Here is a 24,314-nt window from a genome sequence, read left to right on the forward strand (position 1 = left end):
TTTTTTTTTTTTTTTGGGACGGAGTTTCACTCTTGTTACCCAGGCTGGAGTGCAATGGCGCGATCTCGGCTCACCACAACCTCCGCCTCCTGGGTTCAGGCAATTCTCCTGCCTCAGCCTCCTGAGTAGCTGGGATTACAGGCACGCACCACCATGCCCAGCTAATTTTTTGTATTTTTAGTAGAGACGGGGTTTCACCGTGTTGACCAGGATGGTCTCGATCTCTTGACCTCGTGATCCACCCGCCTTGGCCTCCCAAAGTGCTGGGATTACAGGCTTGAGCCACCGCGCCCGGCCTAGTCTTTCTTTAAATAAGGAAAGGAATGTGAGCTGGGGCCAATAACGCCACATACTGGTGCTGTGGCATGTTTGGACACGTAGTAAAGTTAGAAGAAAAGGAGAAAGAGTGAGGTACTGGGAATTAAAGAATAAAAGGTTGAGCAGGCTGTTTGAAGAGAGACCTTGCCATGTCTCACACTTCTGATGTCATCAGCTGAAGGGATATTTATGGACAAAAGAGTTTTTATTAATTCTTTTCTTCTTACCTTGCTAAGAATACATATTTATCTTATAATAAAATTACCGTAGAAAACCTTAAGAGATTTGTTTAAATTGCTTATTAGTGTATGTTATAAAATTGATAGGGCAGTAGCTAAAAAAAAAAATTAAAATTACACTCTGGGATTTAAGTTTTTCTTAGGTTAGGTTAGGATTAGAGTCTCGCTCTGTTGCCCAGGCTAGAGTGCAATGGTGCAATCTTGGCTCACTGCAACCTCCACCTCCTGGGTTGCGTTTCTCCTCCCTCAGCCTCCCGAGTAGCTGAGACTACAGATGTGCGCCACCATGCCTTTCTAATATTTTATTTTTAGTAGAGATGGGGTTTCACCATATTGGCCATGCTGGTCTCGAACTCCTGGACCTCAGGTGATCCACCTGCCTTAGTCTATTACAGGCATGAGCCATCATGCCCAGCCTGTTTTTTTAGTTTTTGATTATGGCTGTTCTTGCAGGAGTAAGGTGGTATCACATTGTAGTTTTAATTTCCATTTCTGTGATCATTAGAGATGTTGAGCATTTTTTCATGTTTGTTGGCCATTTTTATATCTTCTTTTGAGAATTGTCTATTCATGTCCTTTAGCCAACTTTTGGCGGGATTGTTTGTTTTTTTCTTACTGATTTGTTTCAGTTTGTTGTAGATTCTGGCTATTAGTTCTTCATCCAGATGTATAGATTGTGAAGATTTTCTCATGCTTTGTGGGTTGGTCTGTTTACTCTGCTGACTCTTCCTTTTGCTAAAAGCTCTTTGGTTTAATTAGATCTCATGCATTTATGTTTGTTTTTTATTGCATTTGCTTTTGGGTTCTTTGGTTATGAAATCTTTTTCTAAGTCAGTGTCTAGGAGGGGTTTTTCAGTGTTATCTTGTAGAATTTTTATCGTTTCATGTCTCAGATTTTAGTCCTTAATCCATCTTGAGTTGATTTTTTTTTTTTTTTTTTTTTTTGTTTTTGGGGACGGAGTTTCGCTCTTGTTACCCAGGCTGGAGTGCAATGGCGCGATCTCGGCTCACTGCAACCTCCGCCTCCTGGGTTCAGGCAATTCTCCTGCCTCAGCCTCCTGAGTAGCTGGGATTACAGGCATGTGCCACCATGCCCAGCTAATTTTTTGTATTTTTAGTAGAGACGGGGTTTCACCATGTTGACTAGGATGGTCTCGATCTCTTGACCTCGTGATCCACCCGCCTCGGCCTCCCAAAGTGCTGGGATTATAGGCTTGAGCCACTGCGCCCGGCCAATTTTTTTCTTTTTTTAAGACTCAATCTCACTGTTGTCCACCAGGCTGGAGTGCAGTGGTGCGATCTCGACTCACTGCAACCTCCACCTTCCGGGTTCAAATGATTCTCCTGCTTCAGCCTCCCAAGTAGCTGGAATTTCAGGTGCCTGTCACCACGCCCAGCTAAGTTTTGTATTTTTAGTAGAGACAAGGTTTCACTATGTTGGCCAGGCTTGTCTCAAACTCCTGACCTTAGGTGATCCTCAGCCTCCCAAAGTGCTGGGAATACAGGCGTGAACCACTGCATCCAGCCAAATTTTAAAAATTTTATTTTGATTTCATTTTTGATCCAATGCTCATTTACGAGCAGGTGACTAACTTTTCATGTGTTTCCCTGGTTTTGAAAGTTCCTTTAGGAGTTGATTCCAGTTTTATTCCACTGTGGTCTGAGAGAGTGCTTGATATAATTTTAATTTTCTTAAATTTATCAAGGCTCATTTTATGGCCTATTATGTAGTCTGTTTTGGAGAAAATTCCATGTGCTGTTGAATAGAATGGGTATTCTGTGATTGTTGGATGAAATATTCTGTATATGGCCGTTAAGTCCATTTGTTCCAAGATACGGTTTAAATCCATTGATTCTTAGTTTGCTTTGTCTTGATGACCTGTTTTGTGTTGTCAGTGGAGTACTGAAGTCACCCACTATTGCTGTTTTGCTATCTCTTTTCTTGGTCTATTAGTAATTGTTTTATTACATTTGGGAGCTCCAGTGTTCGGTTCATATATGTTTAGAATTGTGACGTGTTCCTTTTGCAGAAGGCTTTTTATCATTATGTAATGTCCCTCTTTGCCTCTTTTAACTGCTTTTGCTTTAAAGTTTGTTTTGTCTGACATAAGAATAGCTACCCTTGCTCGCTTTTGGTGTCCATTTGCATGAAATGCCTTTTTCCACCCCTTGACTTTAGGTTTATGTGATTTCTTTATGTTTTAGGTGAGTCTCCTAAAGGCAGCAAATGGTTGATTGGTGAGTTTTTTTTGTTTTGTTTTGTTTTTTTGAGACAGGGTTTCACCATGTTGGTCAGACTGGTCTCGAACTCCTGACCTCAGGTAATCCACCCGCCTCGGCCGCCTAAAGTGCTGGGATTACAGGCGTGAGCCACCGTGCCAGGCCCGGTTGGTGAGTTCTTACTCATTCTGCAGTTGGTATCTTTTAAGTGGAGCATTTAGGTCGTTTACATTCAGTGTTAGTATTGACATGTGAAGTACCATTGTATTCATTGTTGGTTTTTTGTTTTATAGTTCCTATGTGATTTATGCTTTAAAGAGGTTTTGTTTTGATGTATTTCAGGATTTGTTTCAAAAATTAGAGTTCCTATGAGCAGTCCTTGTAGTGGTGGCTTGGTACTGGTAAACTTTCTTAGCATTTGTCTGAAGAAGACTGTATCCTTCCTTCATGTATGATGCTTACTTTTGCTGGATACAAAGTTCTTGGCTGATAATTGTTTTGTTTGAGGAGGCTGAATGTAGAGCCCCATACCTTTCTAGCTTGTATGGTTTCTGCTGAAACATTTGCTGTTAATCTCATAGGTTCTTCTTTATAGCTTACCTGGTGTTTCTGTCTCACAGCGCTTAAGATTTTTTTTTTTTGTCTTAACTTTGGTTAACCTGATGACAGCAATGAATTTCCCAGGTGTTCTTTGTGCTTCTGTATTTGGATGCCTAGGTCTCTAGCAAGGTTGGGAAAGTTTTCCTCAATTATTGCCCCAAATATGTTTTCCAAGCTTTTAGAATTCTCTTCTTCCTCAGGAACACTGATTATTCTTAGGTTTGGTCATTTAAACACAATCCCAGACTTCTTGGAGTCTTTGTTCATATTTTATAATTTTGTTTGTTTGTTTTGAGACAGAATCTAGCTCTGTTGCCCAGGCTGGAGTGCAGTGGCGCAGTCTTGGCTCACTGCAACCTCCACCTCCCGGATTCAAGGGATTCTCCTGCCTCAGCCTCCTGTGTAGCTGGGATTACAGGTGTGTGCTAGCACACTCAGATAATTTCTGTATTTTTAGTAGAGACGGGGTTTCACTACATTGGCCAGGCTGGTCTCAAACTCCATCCGCCTTGGCCTTCCAAAGTGCTGGGATTATAGTCATGAGCCACCACTCCTGGCCCTGTTCATATTTTTTTTTTTTTTTTTTTTTTGAGACGGAGTTTCTTTCTTGTTACCCAGGCCGGAGTGCAATGGCGCGATCTCGGCTCACCGCAACCTCCGCCTCCTGGGTTCAGGCAATTCTCCTGCCTCAGCCTCCTGAGTAGCTGGGATTACAGGCACGCGCCACCATGCCCAGCTAATTTTTTGTATTTTTAGTAGAGACGGGGTTTCACCATGTTGACCAGGATGGTCTCGATCTCTTGACCTCGTGATCCACCCACCTCGGCCTCCCAAAGTGCTGGGATTACAGGCTTGAGCCACCGCGCCCGGCCTGTTCATATTTTCTTAATCTTTTTTCTTTGCTTATGTTGGATTGCGTTTTTCTTTGAGACCTTGTCTTCGAGCTCTGAATTTCTTTTTTTTTTTTTTTTTTTTGAGGAGGGGTTTTGCCTTTTTTTCCCCGGGGGGGGGGGAAAGGGGGGGTTCTCGGTTCCCCGCACCCCCCCCCCCCCGGGTCCAGGCAATTCTCCTGCCTCAGCCTCCCGAGTAGCTGGGACTACAGGCGCGCACCACCATGCCCAGCTAATGTTTTGTATTTTTAGTAGAGACGGGGTTTCACCATGTTGACCAGGATGATCTCGATCTCTTGACCTCGTGATCCACCCGCCTCGGCCTCCCACAGTGCTGGGATTACAGGCTTGAGCCACCGCGCCCGGCCCTGAATTTCTTTTATACTTGTTTAATTATATTACTGAGACATTCCAGAGCATTTTGCATTTCTTCTTTGTTTTGAGACGGAATCTTCCTCTATCACCCAGGCTGGAGTGCAGTGGCGCGATCTCGGCTCACTGCAACCTCCGCCTCCTGGGTTCAAGGGATTCTCCTACCTCAACGTCCTGAGTAGCTAGGACTACAGGTGTAGCAGGAGCGGCCACGGGAAAGGATCTCTCGGACACTGGATACAGGAGGAAGGAATTTGCATTACAGCTGGGAGCTTTGTTGGCATGCGTCCCTAATAGCAAAACTCGTCCAACAAAGGGAGGTTCAGCCTTTATATAGACTTATACTTTAGATGCTACATGTGGACGAATCTTAAGTTCATAGTTTCAGGAATTACATATGAAAGGGTTCTGGTTCACAGTTTTAGGACTCACATGTGAAAAGGTTTCTGGTTTGTTCTTGTTTGAAGTAAAAATAGTGCCTTCTGAAGTTTCCTCAAGACGTAGCCTGTTGTTTTCAGGAAGGATATTCGGGAGGCGCCAGCTGGCCTGCTCTCTCTTCTATTGAGATGCACAGTGGATGACAGAGGGGGAGGGGGTTCCAAATGCCTGGGTCTCCCTCCTCACAGGCAGACGTCACCATGCCCAGCTAATTTTTGTATTTTTAATAGAGTCAGGGTTTCACCATGTTGGGCAGGCTAGTCTCAGACTCCTGACCTCCGGGGATTTGCCCGTCTCAGCCTTCCAAAGTGCTGGGATTACAGGCATGAGCCACCAACGCCCAGCCAGCATTTCGCATTTCTAAAAGTGTGTCCAAAGTTTCCTGAATTTTTTATTGTTTTTTCTTTAAGCAGTCTACTTCTTGAATATTTCTCCCTTTACTTCCTGTGTCGTTTTTTGGATTTCCTTGCATTGGGGTTCTTCTTTCTCTGATCCCTCCCTGACAAGCTTAATAACTAACCTCCTGAATTATTTTTCAGGCAAATCAGGGATTTCTTCTTGGTTTGTGTTAAAACGGGCGCTCTGAATGAAGAGACCCCCCCCACCCCCACCCCGAATAGGCTTTGTGTGAGCAACATGGCTGTTCACCCTGGTGTGGGCGAGCTAAGTCCAGAAAGAGAATCCGCAGAGGGCAGAGGAATAGGAGTTGGTTTGTTTTTTGTTTTAAGATGGGGTTTCACCATGTTGGTCAGGCTGGTCTTGAACTCCCAACCTCAGGTGATTCGCCCGCCTTGGCCTCCAAAGTGCTAGGATTACAGGCATGAGCCACCGCGCCCAGCCAGGAGTTGGTTTTACAGGTTTGGAGTAAGCAGTGGAAAGTTATGGAAGTTACAGTTTAGGGTGGTATTTTGCAAGCTGGGAGGGGGTTGTAGGGTCTGGAGTCACAAGGTTGGCCAAGGTCAGTTACAAAGTCCAATGGCCTTGTCAATTGGGGCCGCAATAAGAAACAATAGAGGCGGGAAGCAGTGGCTCACGCCTATAATCCCAGGACTTTGGGAGGCCAAGGTTGACGGATCACAAGGTCCAGATCGAGACCATCCTGGCCAACGTGGTGAAACCCCATCTCTACTAAAAATACAAAAAAATTAGCTGGGCGTGGTGGCATGAACCTGTAGTCCCAGCTACTCAGGAGGCTGAGGCAGGAGAATTGCTTGAACCTGGGAGGCGGAGGCTGCAGTGAGCCGAGGTCGCGCCACTGCACTCCAGCCTGGCGCCTGGTGACGGAGACTCTGTCTCAAAAAAAAAAAAAAGAAAGAAACAATAGAAGAATGTCTCAAGTTAGGTGCCACAAGGGTTGATCATTCTTTGGCTTTTCATGATCTTCTAGTTACTTTAAATTTTCTAATATCAGGTCCAATGGCCTTATCAGTTGGGGCTGAAATAAGAAACAAATAGAAGAATGTCTCAAGTTCGTTAGGTGCTGTGGGGGTCGCTGTCAATGGCACCATCAGTCAGCCTAAAAGACCTTACAGTTTGGATTCGTTGATGTGAACTAGTGTGAGTTTTTGGGGATGTTGACAAGCCTTGTTTTGTCATATTATCAGGGCTTGTTTCCTGGTTCCTTCTCATTTGGGTAGGCTCTGTCAAAGGGAAGGTCTAGGGATAAAGGCTGTTCAGATTTTTTTGTCCCACAAGGCGTTCCCTCTCCCCATTTTCCTATGGGTGTGGCTTTCTGTGAGCTGAACTATAGTAATCGTTTTCTGTCTTCTGGGTCTAGCCACCTAGCAAGTCTACCCCGCTCAGGGCTGAAACTGGGGGTTGTCTGCCCAGACTTCTGTGATGTGAACCGTCTATGGGTCTCTCAGCCATGGATACCAGCTCCTGTTCAGTGGGGGTGGCAGGGGGTGAATTGGTCTCTGAGGGTTCTTAGCTTAGGTGGCTTAATGTTCTATTTTTATGCTAGTTGGCTTTCTGCCAGGAGGTGGCGTTTTTCAGAGCATCAGCTGTGGTAATACTGAGTGGAACTGGCAGTGAATGGCGCCCTGAGCTCCCAAGATGATATGCCCTTTGTCTTCCGCCACCAGGGTGGGTAGGGAAGGACTATCAGGTGGGGGCAGGGCTAGGCATGTCTGAGCTCAGACTCTTTTTCAGAGGGTCTTGCTGCAGCTTCTGTGGGCTATGGGGGTGAGATTTCTAGGTCACTGGAGTTTCGTATCTAGGAGGGTTATGGCTGCCTCTGCTGTGACATCCAGCTTGTCAGGGAAGTGGGGGAAAGCTGGCAGTCACAGACCTCACCCAGCTCCCATGCAAACCAAAGGGCCAGTCTCACTCCCACCGTGCCACCCACCAACAGCCCTGAGTCTGTTTCCAGATGGTGGGTTATTGGGGCTTGAGAACTTGCCCCAGCTGCCTACCTCCAAGCTGGGGGGAAAAAAGGCTTGGTTCTTTTCCTGTCTGTGGAGGCTGTACCCTGGGCTTGCACCCTCCCCCAAGTTCTGGCCAAGAGGTTTCTTGCCCCATTCAAATTGTTAGTAAGTTTAGCTGGGAATTTCCTTCTCTCTGTGGAGTTTTCCCCCCTTCTCCTCGGCTGCCCTCCCGATGGATCCCTGTGGTGCCTGCCAGGCAGGTGTTGCATGCTTGGAGACCCAGTGAGCTCCCTGGGCCTTCTGCTGCTGCCACTACCCCTGTATTTTACTCCGCTCTCTAAACTGATTCAGCTCCAGGTGAGGTCGGAACCTTCTCCTGCAAACAGACCTTCAGTTTCTCTAGTGGGGGCATGTGTTCAGGAGAGGAGGCTCTCCCTCTCCCACTTCTGCAGCTGGGGCACTCACAGTATTGGAGTGTCTTCCAGGTCCTGCAGGAACAGTCTGCTTCCTTAGAGGGTCTGTGGGTCCTCTAGGGATTACTGGTTTGTTCTTGCAGTCAATCTGGAGCTAAAATTCATATTGTGAGCAAAAAAATTCATATTTGCACACTTCTGTGAGTCAGAGCTGCGATCTAGTCCTACCTCCTGTCTGCCGTGATTAAGTCCATTCCATTTTGAGGTTTTTTTGTTTTTGTTTTTGAGTCGGAGTCTCACTCTGTCACCAGGCTATAGCGCAGTAGCGAGATCTCGGCTCACCACAACCTCCGCCTCCTGGGTTCAGGCAATTCTCCTTCCTCAGCCTCCTGAGTAGTTGGGACTACAGGCAAGCACCACCATGCCCAGCTAGTTTGTGTATTTTTAGTAGAGAGAGGGTTTCACCATGTTGGCCAGGATGGTCTCCGTCTCTTGACCTCATGATCCGCCTGCCTCAGCCTCCCAAAGTGCTGGGATTATAGGCCTGAGCCACCTCGCCCGGCCACTTTGACTCTTTAAGTAAGTAGGCCACCTGTTCTGTAAACTTTAAAGAGCCAGCTGTTGTACCCGAGCGAGTCAAGGAACGTGCCACACTCTGAGATTGAGTTGAGTCCTTTATTGCCGGCAGTTGAGAGACGGCTAACATCCCAAATTCCATCGGCCCGGAAGAAAGAGTTAGGTGGTTTTTTTATACCCTAGTTTGAAAAGGGAGGGGGATCTTAGCTGAAGCAGTTTTTCACAGAAGCAGAGCAAACAGAAAGTTAAAAGATAAACTAGTGCATAAGAAGTAACAGTACCACGTGCAGGGGCTTAAGCTGTTACAGAAGACATACAACTCATAGATATGGGGGCTCTGAGTATTTAACATCTGCATTCCCAGGGGCTGCTGGTACCGCTTGACTCGGTATCTTATTGGTCAATGCATTCCTGGGTCTGCTTGGCATCAGCTTAACCTGGCTACGTGCTCAGGGGAAAGGGGGAGAGAAAGGAAGGCAAGTGAGGAAACTAACATGGAGTCTGTCCAGCTCAAGAAGCTAACATGACGTCTGAACAGCTCTCCGCTAAGAGAGAGTCAGTTAGGCTAACAAAGCGTAGGTTATCACATGACATGTAAAGCTGAGGAATCACATGAACTAACATGCACAGGAGAGGTCCAGGTTCAGTCCCATTGATGTAACGGGTGAGGCCTGAGGTGCAAGCCAGCCAGGTATTGTGAGTGCCTGATAGGAGACTGAAGGTTTTAGGGAAATAAGCAGAGACTGGTTACAGGTAGCCTGAAAGGGAGAAGTAGATAGTTTATACCCCTCGCTGACTAGGCAGGAGGCATTTCCTGAAACGTCCCCTAGTGTAAGAGAATGGGGACGGGCAGGACCAAAAAGAGGGCCAGTGTTAAACTCAACTTTAACTCCCAAGCCAACATAGTGTGGGGGTTTGGCCTTCTTGATGCGAGCGGTGAATTTAAGCAGGAATCCGTTAACTTTCAGGGCTGTGGGTGTGGTGAGGATGGCGGTACGAGGTCCTTTCCAAGCAAGAACGAGTCCTTCTGAAACTTTTTGAATACACCAGGTTACCAGGACGGAAAGGGCGGCAGGGCCCAGTCAGCTCAGGAGCTGGATTAGGGTGTGCTCCCGGGACGAGTGGCTGGATGGTGTCTTGAACCTGCTGGAGAGGTTAGCTTGGGATATTTCTGCTAACTGGGTGTCCCTTAGTTTAGGCAAGATAGGTGAGGCCCTCCCATGCCTGATTTTAAACGGACAGAATCACGCCTTGTAAGGGGTGCATCTAACTTTCAGAAGGACTAAAGGAAGGAGCTTATCCAGTTTTCACCAGTCTCCAGTATTAATTTGGTAAGAGTACTTTTTAAAGTACAATTCATGCGTTCTACCTGTCCAGAGCTCTGGGGGTGATAGACACAATGGAGTTTCCAGTGAATATTTAACGCCTTGCTCACTGACTCAGCTATGCATGAAGTGAAGGCCAGTCCATTATCAGACCCTGTGGCGACAGCAGCCCATATTGAGGGATGATTTCATTGAGTATAAGAACTACCATAGTGGCAGTTTCGTTCTTGGTGGCAAATGCCTCAGTTCATCTGGAAAAGGTGGCTTCCAGCACCAGGAGGTACTTACACCCTGCCTGGTGTGGTTTTACTTCAGTAAAGTTAACTTCCCACCTCTCTCCTGGGCTACATCCTTGGAGATGTTGGCCCAATTCAGGCTTCAGACCTTGCTTGGCGTTCACCTGTGCACAGGCCCTGCATTGGGAGGCCACGTGGCCAGTTAAGTCCTGGAGGTTCGGAATTTTAACACGGCTCCTTAAAAGCTGGGCCAACTTCATTCCTCCCAGGTGGGTGGAAGAATGGAGGCAGCTGATTAAAGTTTCCCCAAGGGCCCGGGGAGGAAGATTCTGGAGTCTGGGAGGATCCATCATCCATCCTGATTTTTTTTTTTTTTTTTTTTTTTTTTTTTGGGAGCGGGATTTTCACTCATGTTACCCAGGCTGGAGTGCAATGGCGCGATCTCGGCTCACCGCAACCTCCGCCTCCTGGGTTCAAGCAATTCTCCTGCCTCAGCCTCCTGAGTAGCTGGGATTACAGGCACGCACCACCATGCCCAGCTAATTTTTTTTGTATTTTTAGTAGAGACGGGGTTTCACCATGTTGACCAGGATGGTCCCGATCTCTTGACCTCGTGATCCACCCGTCTCGGCCTCCCAAAATGCTGGGATTACAGGCTTGAGCCACCGCGCCCGGCCTCCATCCTGATTTTTATTGGCCTGAAGATCTGAGGCTTGCTTCTCTTCTTCAGAGGAGTAAGTCGGGAGGTCGGGGAGATTAGGCTGTGGGAAAGAGGTGGCTGGAAGCAGGGTTCATGGGGTAACCGGGAATGCAGCAGCTTTGCGGGCTGCAGAATCTGCCTTTTGGTTTCCCCTGGCAACAGCTGTTTTTTTTTTTTTCTGGTGTCCTTTGTAATGAATTACAGCCACCTGTAGGTGGAGCCAAACAGCCTCGAGCAGGGCTAAAATTTCTTCCTTGTTTTTAATATCTTTCCTGCTGAAGTGAGTAGCCCACATTCCCAATAGATGGCCCCATGAACGTGCGCTGTGGCAAAAGCATATTGGCTGTTAGTATAAATGTTAATACATTTGTCCTTACCCCATTGGAGGGCTTGAGTGAGGGCTACTAACAGCCTTCTGTGCAGAGGTACCCGCTGGCAGTGCCTGGGCCCCATAGTGTGTCTGCCTCCGTGGTGACAGCCGCACCCGCCTTTCGCAGTCCTAGCTCGAGGAAACCGCTACCGCCCGTAAACACAGTGGCATCCGCCTTTTCCAAAGGAACATCCTGGAGATCAGGTCGGTCAGTTTCCGTGGTCTCCAGCAGTTCCTGACAGTCATGGACAGGTGCGGCGACGTCTGGATCGGGGCTGGAGTAGCTGGATTGAAACACCTTGTGAGGGAGACAGTTAAACGAGGCTGGTTTAACGTAAGCCCCGCGACTGCAGTATTCGGGCATTTGACATCCGATGGCCAGTGGCGCGGCGTAGCGTTTTACCGGCGTGGGGAGCGGTGAGGGTTAAGTGCTGGCCCCGGGTCAGTTTGTGAGCTTCCTGGACCAGGCTTGCTGTGGCGGCTCACAGGCAACTCGGCCACCCGGAGGCTACAGGGTTTAGTCTTTTAGACAGATAGGCTTCTGGGCGTTGCCATGGCCCCAAGTCTGAGTGAGTACCCCCTTAGCGACTCCCTGACTCTCATGAACAAACAGGTGAAATGGTTTTGAGATATTTGGGAGGGCTAGAGCAGGGGCCTCTTCAGTCAGTGCCTTCTTCAGGTTTTGAAAGGCCTGTTCTTCTGTGTCAGTCCAAACTAGCGGGCCATTTCCCCCTGTAGCTGTGTACAGAGGCGTGGCAATTTCAGCAAACCCCAGTATCCACAGGCGGCAGTACCCCACGGCACCCAGAAACTCACGGACCTGTCTTTTTTGATGCCCTGTCGGCTGCTTGGGCTGCTTGCTTTTGCTTTTCAGCTTCTTGGTTGTTAAAAACTTTCTGGGCTGTCTCTAAAAGTTGAGTAATGTTCATTCCAGCAAATCCCTCCAGTTTTTGTAACTTTCTCTGAATGTCAGGAGCTGCCTGGGCCACAAATGCCAAATTAATAGCACGGCTGTTTTCCGGAGCCGCTGGATTAAACGGGGTGTAAATTCGATGGGCCGCCTGGAGGCGCTCTAACAGCGCTCCCTGGACAACTTCAGGTGTCTTAGGCAAGTTTATAGGTTTCCGGGAGGCTCCCTTAATACCCGCAAGGAGATCCCAGTGGAAATTTTCCAAAGCCCTTCTTCCCCCCGCAGTGTTGGGGTCCCACTCAGGTCGAGTAGACGGAAAAACCTGCTCAAGGAGGTCTCGGGCTTCCTCCTCTGGCTTCCCTTCGGATTTGGTCCCTGTCTTCAGAGGTGAAAAGAGTGAGGAGTTGTTACTGGCAGTCATCCCAGGGGGCCTATGGGTCTGGAGCACAGACTCCATCTGTTCGGTTAGGACCTGGGGCTTCTCAGAAAAAGGAGGATTCTGGGGCCCTGCAGTTGTACAGGTGAGAGGTGGAAAAGGGAACATAAACCAGAAAGGGAGCAGAACGCTCGCTCGCTACCTGACGGTGGCGGTGCCTCCCTGGAGGGGAGGAGTGGGGTGGCTTCTTCTGACCGAGGCCTTAGCCAAGAGGCAATAGGTGGAGAGACAGCAGAAGACAATGGCTCAGCGGAGGGGCCACAGGAGGTGACAACGAATAAACTGTAGGGGATCCTTGGGGAGTAGGAGGATTTAAAGGGCAGAGGCCGGGGGAGAAGAGAGTTCTCTTCTTCAGAGGGAGGCAGAACAGGGGGAGCAGAGGGAGCCCAGGGGTGGAGCAGGGAGGACGTTTGGCTCAAAAGGACCTTGGAGGTGGGATTATGAATGGCACATGAGTGGAGCCATGGAGGGGGATTCCAGACCAAATTTAGCCATTGATTAAGGAAACTGATCAGGATGTCTGGGCTTCTCAGTGACGACCTGCCACACAGCCTGAACTGTTGTGGGGTCCAGTGACCCTTCTGGGGGCCACCTGGTTCCAAAATTTGGCCATTCTACCTTACAGAGAGTCTGGCGTTTGCCTTTTAAGACCTACTCCGTAATTGTCTGAGAAGCCCAGAGAAAAGTTCTTTAACGTACATTGGAGAAGGTTTTGTGGTCGGTGACTGGAGGAAGAGTTTCCCATTTTGGAGGCAGTCTGACAAGGTTTAAGCAGAAATATTAAACCCGGCGCAGACAGAAATATTCACGGCCTGGGGGCCTGGAGAATCGGCAAGCTAGGACTATTACAACCAGAAGAAGTAGGAATAGGGTTACAGCCAATGTTTTTTGCCACATAGGGTTTCCTTAAGCTTTGAGTTATGGGGAGAAGGCAGACCACCTGGGGAGGCTCTTCACACTGCTGCCTGGGACTGGGCAATGCCGGAGGGGCCTGCCAGAACCCAGCACCAGGCCGCCGCGCTCCCGGGGTCCCTGCAGGCTCGGGCTGTACCTTGCCCCTCTCCGCTGTTTTCTCCGGCCCTGCTGTGTCTTGCTGCACAGCTGAGCTGCGGGTGGTCCCAGTTGCCAGTTTGCAGTTCCGGGTTCCCGGTTCCTGGGGCTGGGCAGTTCCCAGCCATCAGGGAGCGAAAGGCCCTGGGGGCAGTGCTCGCCAGCTCCACCCCGCAGGCTCCCGCAGGAACAAACTGCACTTTTAAATTGCAGCCAGCCGCACTGCCGCGGCTCAGCACCGCTGCTCCGGTTTTCTTAAAGAGGCCGGACAGAATGAGACGTACCGGGTAGAGGATGGGGTTGAGGCGGAAAAGGGCCACTGGAATCTTCCCGAAGATTAGAGAACAGCCACGAGGGAATGTAATAAAAGTGCAGAAGGAGCAGGGCTTTTTAGGCGTCGGTCTTCCTGCACAGTGCCTTATTTAAGGGCGCAGGGAAAGTTACGGGATGACAGAAAAGCTGGGCAAGGAGGTCGGCCAGGTGGCTGTTTTGAATCCACCACTGGCCTGCGTGGAAATCAGACCAGTCGTTGGGGCGTGGAGTGTGACAGTCCAGGCACCAACAACCGTAAAGATGCCAGAAATTCCAAGTCGGATATTTTTCACAATTTTTCCCATAACAACACCTGATCTGTTTTTGACAGAAAAAGTAGGACTGGGATGGTCAGCCCAACCAGCAAATGAGGGATTTGACCTCCTCAGATACGGAGTTCACACTGAGAACCTTAAAGAAGTTCTCTCTCAGTCACCTCGGACAATAGCGACATGGGACATTCAAATGCAGACATTAGGGACAGACAGGATAAAAGACTTAGGTATGTATAACCGCTTATGGCAATATAAGGACAGACAAAAGAGAGGGGCCCCATATTGGGGTCATTCAGATGCCCAACTGGCCGCACTCCTTAAGGAGACTTAGGCGCCTCTTGGCATCAGCATGTCGGTGTAAACCCCCGACTCAGATCAGGCTTGGCTCACGGAACCGCAGGTGAGGGCCCACTTGGACTCCATAATTTTCACTGTGGAGCCACAGACTGGAGATTCAGGCGCAAACCCCTGAGTTCCACACCCACTCACTCACACAGAGTTTATTGCACTTTTTTATACACATCCTAAGATAGAGATCTCTCTAAAATGAACAAGACGGGTGCGGGGAGAGAGAGGGACCAAATTTAACAGAGATGCTCACTAACAGAAACTGCGACTCCGCTCTCCAGCGTCCTGGAGCGCTGACAGTCGTGAGTGAGGACCCTCGTCAGGACCTTCCTGGGACCAGAGACAGAGGACTCAGGAACAGAATTTGGTGGGCACACTGGCAGTTGATCCGTTCCCCTTCAGATGGCGGTGGCTATGGGCCCTGGAACGTCTTAGGGGGCGCCTCCCCTATAGGCCGCTGTTAGTCTGGGGGAGCCTGGAATGAGACCGAGTCAGTCCCGGGGGTGAATATCTCACTGCAGCCTCTAAATGTTGTACCCAAGCGAGTCAAGGAATGCGCCACACTCTGAGATTGAGTTGAGTCCTTTATTGCCAACAACGGAGAAACGGCTAACGCCCAAAATTCTCTCGGCCCCAAAGAGTTAGGTGGTTTTTTATACGCTAGTTTGAAAAGGGAGGGGAACCTAGTTGAAGCAATTTTTCACAGAAGCAGAGCAAACAGAAAGTTAAAAGATAAACTAGTACATAAGAAGTAACAGTACCACGTGCAGGGTCTTAAGCCGTTACAGAAGACATGCAACTCATAGACATGGGGGCTCTGGGTATTTAACATCTGCATTCCCAGGGGCTGCTGGTACCGCTTGACTCGGTATCTTATTGGTAAATGCATTGCTGGGTCTGCTTGGCAGCAGCTTAATGTGGCTACGTGCTCAGGGGAAAGGGGGAGAGAAAGGAAGGCAAGTGAGGAAAGTAACTTGGAGTCTGTCCAGCTCAAGAAGCTAACATGAGTCTGAACATCTCTCAGCTAAGAGTCAGGCTAACACAGGGTAGGTTGTCATACAGCAAAGAATGTGATACTTTAGTACACAGATGAGCTGTCTCATTTGTATCAGAAGTTTTTGTGCTGGGACAAGAGTGCTGAGTGTAAGGGACTCTGTGCTGTGCCTGCTTTCTCTAATTAATCCTAATAAGGGGCCGGGGGCGGGGTGGTGGTGGTGGTGGTGGTGGTGGAAGCAACATCAGCCTGGACAGGACTTGTTTAAAACACCAATCTGGACCCTTTTCAGTCCTTCAGAATTACATTACATAGAACAGGGTCAACATTGCCAAGTGATTTATAAGCTCATTAAAGCTTGAGAGGCAATGCTTTGCTAAGTGGTTATCAGCCGAGGTTTCGAATTAGGATTCCCTGTCCAATTTGCAAAAATCTGTTTACTTGTGCCCTTTCCACTGGTTCTGCGTAGAAGTATTCATGTTGTTTTACTGAAGTGCCTCATGGGGACTCTTAAGGTGAGGCCAGAATCAAGTATGAAAGCTTCAAGACACATTCATGAGAGTTAAGTTCCAGCTTTGCGCTGAAGGGTAGTCACAGGGCCTGTTGTGTTTGGGATTGGTAGGGACAGGGCAGTGTGGTCCGTATGACCATTACTGTAGCAGAACCTGCTAGTGTCTGTGGCAGGGTGGGGCACCTGAGGACAGGAAAGAAGAAACGTATCTCCCTGGAGCAGTGCCTTGTTCCTGAATCTCTTGTGTTACAAAGAAGAGAAATAGGTGGACTTTTTCTGCAAGTCTTGGTTCTTGCCTGTGGGTGTGGTGGTAGCAGGTGGAGGGGTGGTGCTGACATTTTAAAAGGCATATTCTCAAGATACAGGTGTAAATTTGTTTGGAGAATCTCATCTGAGCAGGAATTTCAGAGAAAGGGGAGTAAGAATAAAAGGTGACTTTTTTCAGCGAATCATGTCCCAGATCGAGAGCTGTGTCCACTCTGCCTCCTGGAATGCCATGCATTTAGCACTTGCAAGCCTTTGCTTCTCCTTGTGTTTTTCCTCCCTAATGAGTGTGTTTTAACTACTTTTTAAAATTCTTATAATAGTCAAGGGTCTCTGAAAAATATTTCCCTCCTACGTACCAGATCTTTCTCTACTTTCCCTATCCCATAGCTTTTTATATGCCATGCAGAATTCTCACCAAGAATTTATAATCTGCAATATTAAAAATGTTCCCTGTGACCGTGGAACATGAGGTGTGAATATCAAGGTTTCTACTGGGGAAAGCTGGGGTCCTCAGTAAAGACGGAGAACATGTAATGTTGAGGTTCCATCTGTGTTCTCCATTGGCTTTATGCAGAACAAGATTTTTAAAATGCTTATTTAAACAGGATGACATTTATTACCCAGAAAATTCTAAAAATATATATTAGGAGAAACCTCTCTAGAGTGCTAAAAAAAGATTACTTAAAGTCACTATTAAAAATTACAGGACACAGGCTGGGCGCGGTGGCTCAAGCCTGTAATCCCAGCACTTTGGGAGGCTGAGGCGGGTGGATCACGAGGTCAAGAGATCGAGACCATCCTGGTCAACATGGTGAAACCCCGTCTCCACTAAAAATACAAAAAATCAGCTGGGCATGGTGGCGTGTGCCTGTAATCCCAGCTACTCAGGAGGCTGAGGCAGAAGAATTGCCTGAACCCAGGAGGCGGAGGTGGCGGTGAGCCGAGATCGCACCATTGCACTCCAGCCTGGGTAACAAGAGCGAAACTCCGTCTCAAAAGAAAAAAAAAATAATTACAGAACACTTGACCCGGCACAGTGGCACATGCCTGTAATTCCAGCACTTTGAGAGGTCGAGGCCTCCAGCACTTTGAGAGGTCGAGGCGGGTGGATCACTTGAAGTCAGGAGTTTGAGATCAGTCTGACCAACCTGGTGAAACCCTGTCTCTACTAAAAATACAAAAATTAGCTGGGTGTGGTGTTGGATGCCTGTAATCATAGTTACTCAGGAGCTGAGGCAGGAGAATCACTTGAACCTGGGAGGCAGAGGTTGCAGTGAGCTGAGATTATGCCATTGCACTCCAGCCTGGGCGACAGAACAAGACTCCATCTCAAAAAAAAAAAAAAAAAAAAAAAAAATTACCGAACACATGAGATATCTGTATCTTATAGTTCGAATAAAATTGATGTTTCTTTATGGTTAAAATTCACACTGTAATTTACTTTTGTGGAGCAATGTCACATCAGTGAAGCTGTGTCTTTCTGTGTGCACCAGCATATTATAAAAATTTGTCTTAGTGCAGTTGATGTTAATGGTTAACTTGCTTAAAGAGCTCTCTGACGGACTCTTTTGCTCTAAAGTTGATTATTTTTTCTTTATTAACAACTATATGCAGTCGATGTGTATAAACCATCACATTTAATCTGGCCCTGCCCTCCTTCCTTAGGTTTTCTTTGCATGTATCTGTCTTTGGAAAGTGAAAGCTCTCATCTTTATTTACAGTACAAAAAAAAAAAAAAAAAAAAAAAACTGGGAAAAGCTACAGGTTCTTACACTATTGGATGTTTGATAAAATATTCTTTTGGGGTCAAAAATATTGGCATTACTGGTGAAAAATAATCTGCATTTACAAAATCTTCAGTTCATTGAACACATTAAAATTTGAGAGGTAAATTCTAACACAGCGTCTTTTTGATCTGAAAAATATACACAACTCATTCTGTAACATCTAAACATAGTATCAAAAATGTGTATATTTGGGCTGGGCGCGGTGGCTCAAGCCTGTAATCCCAGCACTGTGGGAGGCCGAGGCGGGTGGATCACGGGGTCAAGAGATCAAGACCATCCTGGTCAACATGGTGAAACCCCGTCTCTACTAAAAATACAAAAATTAGCTGGGCATGGTGGCACGTGCCTGTAATCCCAGCTACTCAGGAGGCTGAGGCAGGAGAATTGCCTGAACCCAGGAGGCGGAGGTTGCGGTGAGCCGAGATCGCGCCATTGCACTCCAGCCTGGGTAACAAGAATGAAACTCCCGCTTAAAAAAAAAAAAAAAAAAAAAAAAAAGGTGTATATTTGTCTTCATGCCCTAAATTTTATACTTTTTCATTAAGAAAAATGTCGTATATGCACTGATGTTGTAGATCTTATGCCACTGTTTTCTCAAGGTTAGAGAATATATTAGAGAATATTTCTGTTTGAAAATTAGTTTATTGAATAATTTCAGTCACTTGTATAAGTCAGAACCAATTCTCTTTACCATCTCATTTCACCTTGAATTAAATAAAAAATTCTGCCCGTGGCTACTTGGGATATGTGTTTATCTCTCTCTCTCTCTCTCTCTCTCTCTGTGTGTGTGTGTGTGTGTGTGTGTGTGTGTGTGTGTGTGTGTGTGTTTCAGGGACCCTTGACATTTATGGATGTGGCCGTAGAATTCTCTCTGGAGGAGTGGCAATGCCTGGACACTGCACAGCGGCACTTATATAGGAATGTGATGTTAGAGAACTACAGAAACCTGGTCTTCCTGGGTGAGAATAACTTTAATATGCAATTCTTAATATACCCTAATATTCATTTCTCCTCTTTGTAGAATGTTTATTGCTAATTTATGCTTTGCATACATGAATTTCAGATTCCTGTTTTTAAGAAAATTTGGGGGATTTGTTCATATAGCAAAGAATTTCTTCAAGATGTTTTATCTTCACCTGAACTTTGCATATTCTTGAGCTGATCTGTATAAAGTACTCTTGATTAGTGATAATTTCAGGAATTGAGTGGCCTAAAATATTGTTGCCCACACCTTAAAATCTGATTACCACAATCAATTTTTTATTAGGTAGTACTGGGCAATGAAATTAAGAACTTACAAATTTAAAATATGACCTAAATATTTAGAAATTTCTTTTATAAATTACTATTTGGGGTTTAATTTACTAGAATATTCTATTACATCCTCTTTACAGAGCACATTACTAAATTGTTAATTACAGAATATAAGCAAGATTTATTCATATTCCTTATTTTTAATAAAACAGGTATTGCTGTCTCTAAGCCAGACCTGATCACCTGTCTAGAGAAAGAAAAAGAGCCCTGGAATATGAAGCGACATGGGATGGTGGATAAACCCCCAGGTAGGTGAGAGTGAACACAACAGATAACACAGATGAGAGATCCCAAGGCCAAAAAGAAAGCCAGTCCTTCCAATGTGATTTGGGATGCTATGTTTCAAAGAAAATAGTTTCTGAAAAGCTGTGTTCTAAAAAATTTTTGGCCTGGCACAGTGGCTCACACCTGTAATGCCAGTACATTGGGAGCCTGAGATGGGTGAATTACCTGAGGTCGGAAGTTTGAGACCAGCCTGGCCAACATGGTAAAACCCCATCTCTACTAAAAATACAAACAGCTGGGCATGGTGTCACATGCCTGCAATCCCAGCTTCTTAGGAGGCCGAGGCAGGAGATTCACTTGAACCCGGGAGGCGTAGGTTGCAGTGAGCCGAAATCACACCATTGCACTGCAGCCTGGGCAACAAGAGTGAAACTGTCTCAAAAAACAAACAAAAAACACCTGTCTTAGTGTCTGCCCTCAGAGCAAAGTCCTGAAGAATGTTCATTCTGTCAACAAATAAAATGGGAATTACAACTACCGAAGCCCTTGTAAGAAGCCAACTAAAGATGGACCCTAGTGCAGACCCAGCAGCCTTGTGACCAAGCTCCAACCCCTCTCCACTACAAACTCAGAGGGCATCCCATCACTGGGGGCCCAAGAAAAGAAGATCCTTACCTCCCGAATCCAGATTGTAAAAACTTGAAGAGGTGTTTGCTTCTTCAAATTCACAGACACCAATGCAAAACTGTGTTGTGCCTGTTGTTAATGCCTCTAATTTAATATAGCACTGGAAGTGTGTGGCATAAAAATTAATCGAAACAATGGAAAATACACTGGCCACAGTGGCTCATGCCTGTAATCCTAGCTGCTTGGGAGACCGAGGCAGGGAGGATTACTTGAACCCAGGAGGCAGAGGCTGCAGTGGGCCAAGGTCGTGCTGCTGCACTCCAGGCTGGCTGACAGAGCAAGACTATATCTCAAAAAAAAAAAAAAAAGTTATTGAAATTGAAAACAAATGAGTAAAAAGTTGCTGTTTGTAAATCATGTAATCTTATATTGTACATTAAAACCTATATAAAGTAATAAATGCCCTCAGTATATTAGCAGCATATAAAATTAACAAAACAGTTACGGTTCCATAGACTTAAACTGTCTGATAGGAGAGAGGAAGAAAACAATCTCATTTACAATAGCGTTAGAATAATAAATTTCTGAAAACAAATTTAACCAAGGAGGTAAAAAGTTTTTACAATTAAAGAAATAGCAATGAAAGAAATAAAAAAGACATAAATTTTAAAATATTTCATGTCTATGGATTGAAAGAATATTTTAATTTTTATTTTATTTATTTATTTATTTTTGAGACAGAGTTTCTCTCTTGTTACCCAGGCTGGAGTGCAATGGCGCGATCTCGGCTCACCGCAACCTCCGCCTCCTGGGTTCAGGCAATTCTCCTGTCTCAGCCTCCTGAGTAGCTGAGATTACAGGCACGCGCCACCATGCCCAGTTAATGTTTTGTATTTTTAGTAGAAACGGGGTTTCACCGTGTAGGCCAGGATGGTCTCGATCTCTTGACCTTGTGATCCACCCGCCTCAGCCTCCCAAAGTGCTGGGATTACAGGCTTGAGCCACCGCGCCCGGCCTATCCCCATCTTATTTTTTTAAAAAAAGTGTATTCATGTTTCATCTTAATAGTCAGTAGTCACTTTCTACACCTGTTCCCTATCTGTGGTACTGCAGTCTCTCCGGTTTGGTCTCAGCAGACTCAAATTGTCATTGCCATGTATGCCACTATTTCTTTTAGCATTTTATGTCATGGGAAACTAAAACCAGCATCTGGTAATATCCCTAGAAGCCAGAAATAAAGAGGTATGTGCCAATTTATTTCTTGTCTTTTAAAAACAAAACAAGGAGTTGGCAATTTATTTCTAAAGGCACTATGTTTAATTGGGGAACAGGTGTATGCTAATATAATATTGAGGTAAATAGAGGGCATTTGGTAAATATGGTCTATCATAATCTGTGTTGGGTGAACGTAACAGAAAAGTTTTTTTTCAGTCCGGGCACGCGCCATTGCACTCCAGCCTGGGTAACGAGAGCGAAACTCTGTCCCAAAAAAAAAAAAAAGAAAATTTTTTTTTTATTCTATGTGACTCTTTGCATCATATTCACCTGTGTCACTGCACACATTTATTTATACATTATCCACAAATATATTTTGGTCAGTATGTCTTTGTTACATTTATATATGTTTATGAATAAATTAGAGTCTGGTATTTTGCTATGTCGTGTTCCTTCTGTAGTTTATATTATTTTAGAGGTTACATTTGTAAATTTTATTTTTATCTGAGACTAGTAAGTGAAGTTTTTTTTTATTTTTTTTTTTTTTTTTTTTTTTTTTAGTTACCTTTTTTCATTTTGCCGAAGACCTTTGGCCAGAGCAAGACATAAAAGATTCTTTCCAAAAAGTGACACTGAGGAGATATGATAAATGTGGACATGAGAATTTGCAGTTAAGAAAAAGCTGTAAAACTGTAGGTAATTGTAAGCTATACAAAGGAGGTTATACTGGTCCTCACCAATGTTTGACACCTACCCAGAACAAAATGTATCAATGTGATATTTATGTTAAACCTCTTTATGCATATTCAAATTCAGATAGACATAAGACAGGACATACTGGAAAGAAACTTTTCCAATGTAAAAAATGTGGCAAGTCATTTTGCATGCTTTCACAACTAACTCAACATAGGATAATTCATATTGGAGAGAATGCTTACAGATGTAAAGAGTTTGGCAATGCCTGTAACCAGTCCTCAACCCTTACTAACCATAAGAGAGTTTATACTGGAGAGAAACACTACAAATGCGAAGAATGTGGCAAAGCCTTTAGCAGGTACTCAACCCTTACTACCCATAAGAGAATTCATACCGGAGAGAAACCCTATAAATGTGATGAATGTGGTAAAACCTTTAGCATATCCTCAACCTTTACTAACCATAAGATAATTCATACTGAAGAGAAACCCTACAAATGTAAAGAATGTGGCAAAGCCTTTAACTGGTCCTCAACCCTTACTAGCCATAAAAGAATTCATACTGGTGAGAAACCTTACATATGTAAAGAATGTGGCAAAGCCTTTAACTGGTCTTCAGCTCTTAATAAACATAAGATAATTCATAGTGGAGAGAAGCCCTACAAATGTGAAGAATGTGGCAAAGCTTTTAACCAGCCCTCAAGACTTACTCAACATAAAAAAATTCATACTGGAGAGATACCGTACAAATTTGACAAATGTGGCAAAGTTTTTACCTGTTCCTCAACATTTACTCAAGATAAGAAAATTCATATAGGAGAGAAACCCTACAATTGTGAAGAATGTGGCAAAGTTTTCACCTGTTCGTCAACACTTACTAGACACAAGATAATTCATACTGAAGAGAAACCCTACAAATGTAATGAATGTGGCAAATCTTTTAACCGGTCCTCACACCTTACTAGCCATAAGAGAATTCACACTGGAGAGAAACCCTACAAATGTGAAGAATGTGGCAAAGCCTTTAAACAGTCCTCAAACCTTAACAGTCATAAAAAAATTCATACTGGAGAGAAACCCTACAAATGTGAAGCATGTGGCAAAGCCTTTAAGCAGTCCTCAAGCCTTACTCGACATAAGAAAATTCATACTGGAGAGAAACCCTACAAATGTGAAGATTGTGGCAAAGCTTTTAACCGGTCCTCAAGACTTACTCAGCATAAGAAAATTCATACTGGAGAGAAGCCCTACAAATGTGAAGAATGTGGCAAAGCTTTTACCCACTCCTCAAACCTTACTAGTCATAAGAAAATTCATACTGGAGAGAAACCTTACAAATGTGAAGAATGTGGCAAAGCTTTTAATCGGTCCTCACAACTTACTCAACATAAGTGTAAGGCCGGCTGCCTTGCAGAGGGTTAAACGGACACATCCATCTCTCTCCGCGTCTGATAACTATGTCATCACCCGAGCTCATTATCTGGCCTTGCTGCACTGCTTCTCCGCACCCGCCTCCGCATACCAGACCCAAGCCCACATTCAGCACTAAATTATGCATTTAACCCCCAGCCCGCTGTTGATAAACCCTGCAGGAAAATTTTTTAAAGAAGCCCCATCAGACCCTGCCTGGTAGCAGTCTGCTCTGTATGCCCCCGGAAGGCCCGCTTACCAAAGGTCCCGCCCGCCTACCCATGACCACTAGCTCCAGGTATTTCCTGCTTCTTAATAGCCAATAAAATTGTCTTCACTTTGTTTCCCCAACAGTCAATCAAGGCCCAGGGTCCTGCCCGCCTACCCATGACCACTAGCTCCAAGTGTTTCCTGCTTCTTGATAGCCAAGAAAATTGCCTTCACTTTGTTTCCCCAACAGCCAATCGAGGCCCACTTACCCAAAGTCCTGCCCGCCTACCAATGGCAACTAGTTTCAGGTACTTCCTGCTTCCTAACAGCCTATAAAATTGCCTTTGCTTTGTTTCCCCAATAGCCAATCAATCGCCTTCTCTCCCCATAAAACCCCATAACCTAAACAGCCGGGTGCAACTTCTTTGGCCCCTTCCTGGACCACAGAACCTCGCCCGGAAGCTGAATAAATTAACTTCTCATTTGCTTATACTTGCCTCAGTTTCCTCATTTTACCTCGGCAATAAACCTTACAATAAGAAATTCATACTAGAGAGAAAATTCATACTAGCTTCCAAATGTGAAGCATGTGGCAAAGCTTTTACCCGGTCTTCAAGACTTATTAAACGTAAGAAAATTCATAATAGAGAGAAACCTCCCAAATG

The 24,314-nt window shown here is 45.6% G+C and overlaps 1 protein-coding gene across 4 annotated transcripts in view; it reads left to right on the forward strand.

The window, feature by feature from the left end:
* The window catches only part of LOC116543866 (zinc finger protein 429-like), a 785,602-nt gene extending 761,976 nt beyond the window's left edge, over positions 1-23,626 (forward strand). For 2 of the 4 annotated variants that reach the window (XM_032269811.1, XM_032269812.1), the window contains exons 2-3: positions 19,420-19,515; positions 21,896-23,626. In XM_032269811.1, the coding sequence (XP_032125702.1) occupies positions 19,482-19,515; positions 21,896-23,451 (1,590 nt within the window). In that variant the 5' untranslated portion in view covers positions 19,420-19,481 and the 3' untranslated portion in view covers positions 23,452-23,626. Of the gene's footprint in view, positions 1-17,463; positions 18,054-18,785; positions 18,913-19,419; positions 19,516-21,895 lie in introns of those variants that run through there. The other 2 variants (XM_032269810.1, XM_032269813.1) reach the window with 2 other exon arrangements.
* The last annotated feature ends 688 nt before the right edge of the window (positions 23,627-24,314 follow it).

This window comes from Sapajus apella, unplaced genomic scaffold (genome assembly GCF_009761245.1).
Source record: "Sapajus apella isolate SASKATOON/1434 unplaced genomic scaffold, GSC_monkey_1.0 scaffold199, whole genome shotgun sequence".
Taxonomy (NCBI): domain Eukaryota; kingdom Metazoa; phylum Chordata; class Mammalia; order Primates; family Cebidae; genus Sapajus; species Sapajus apella.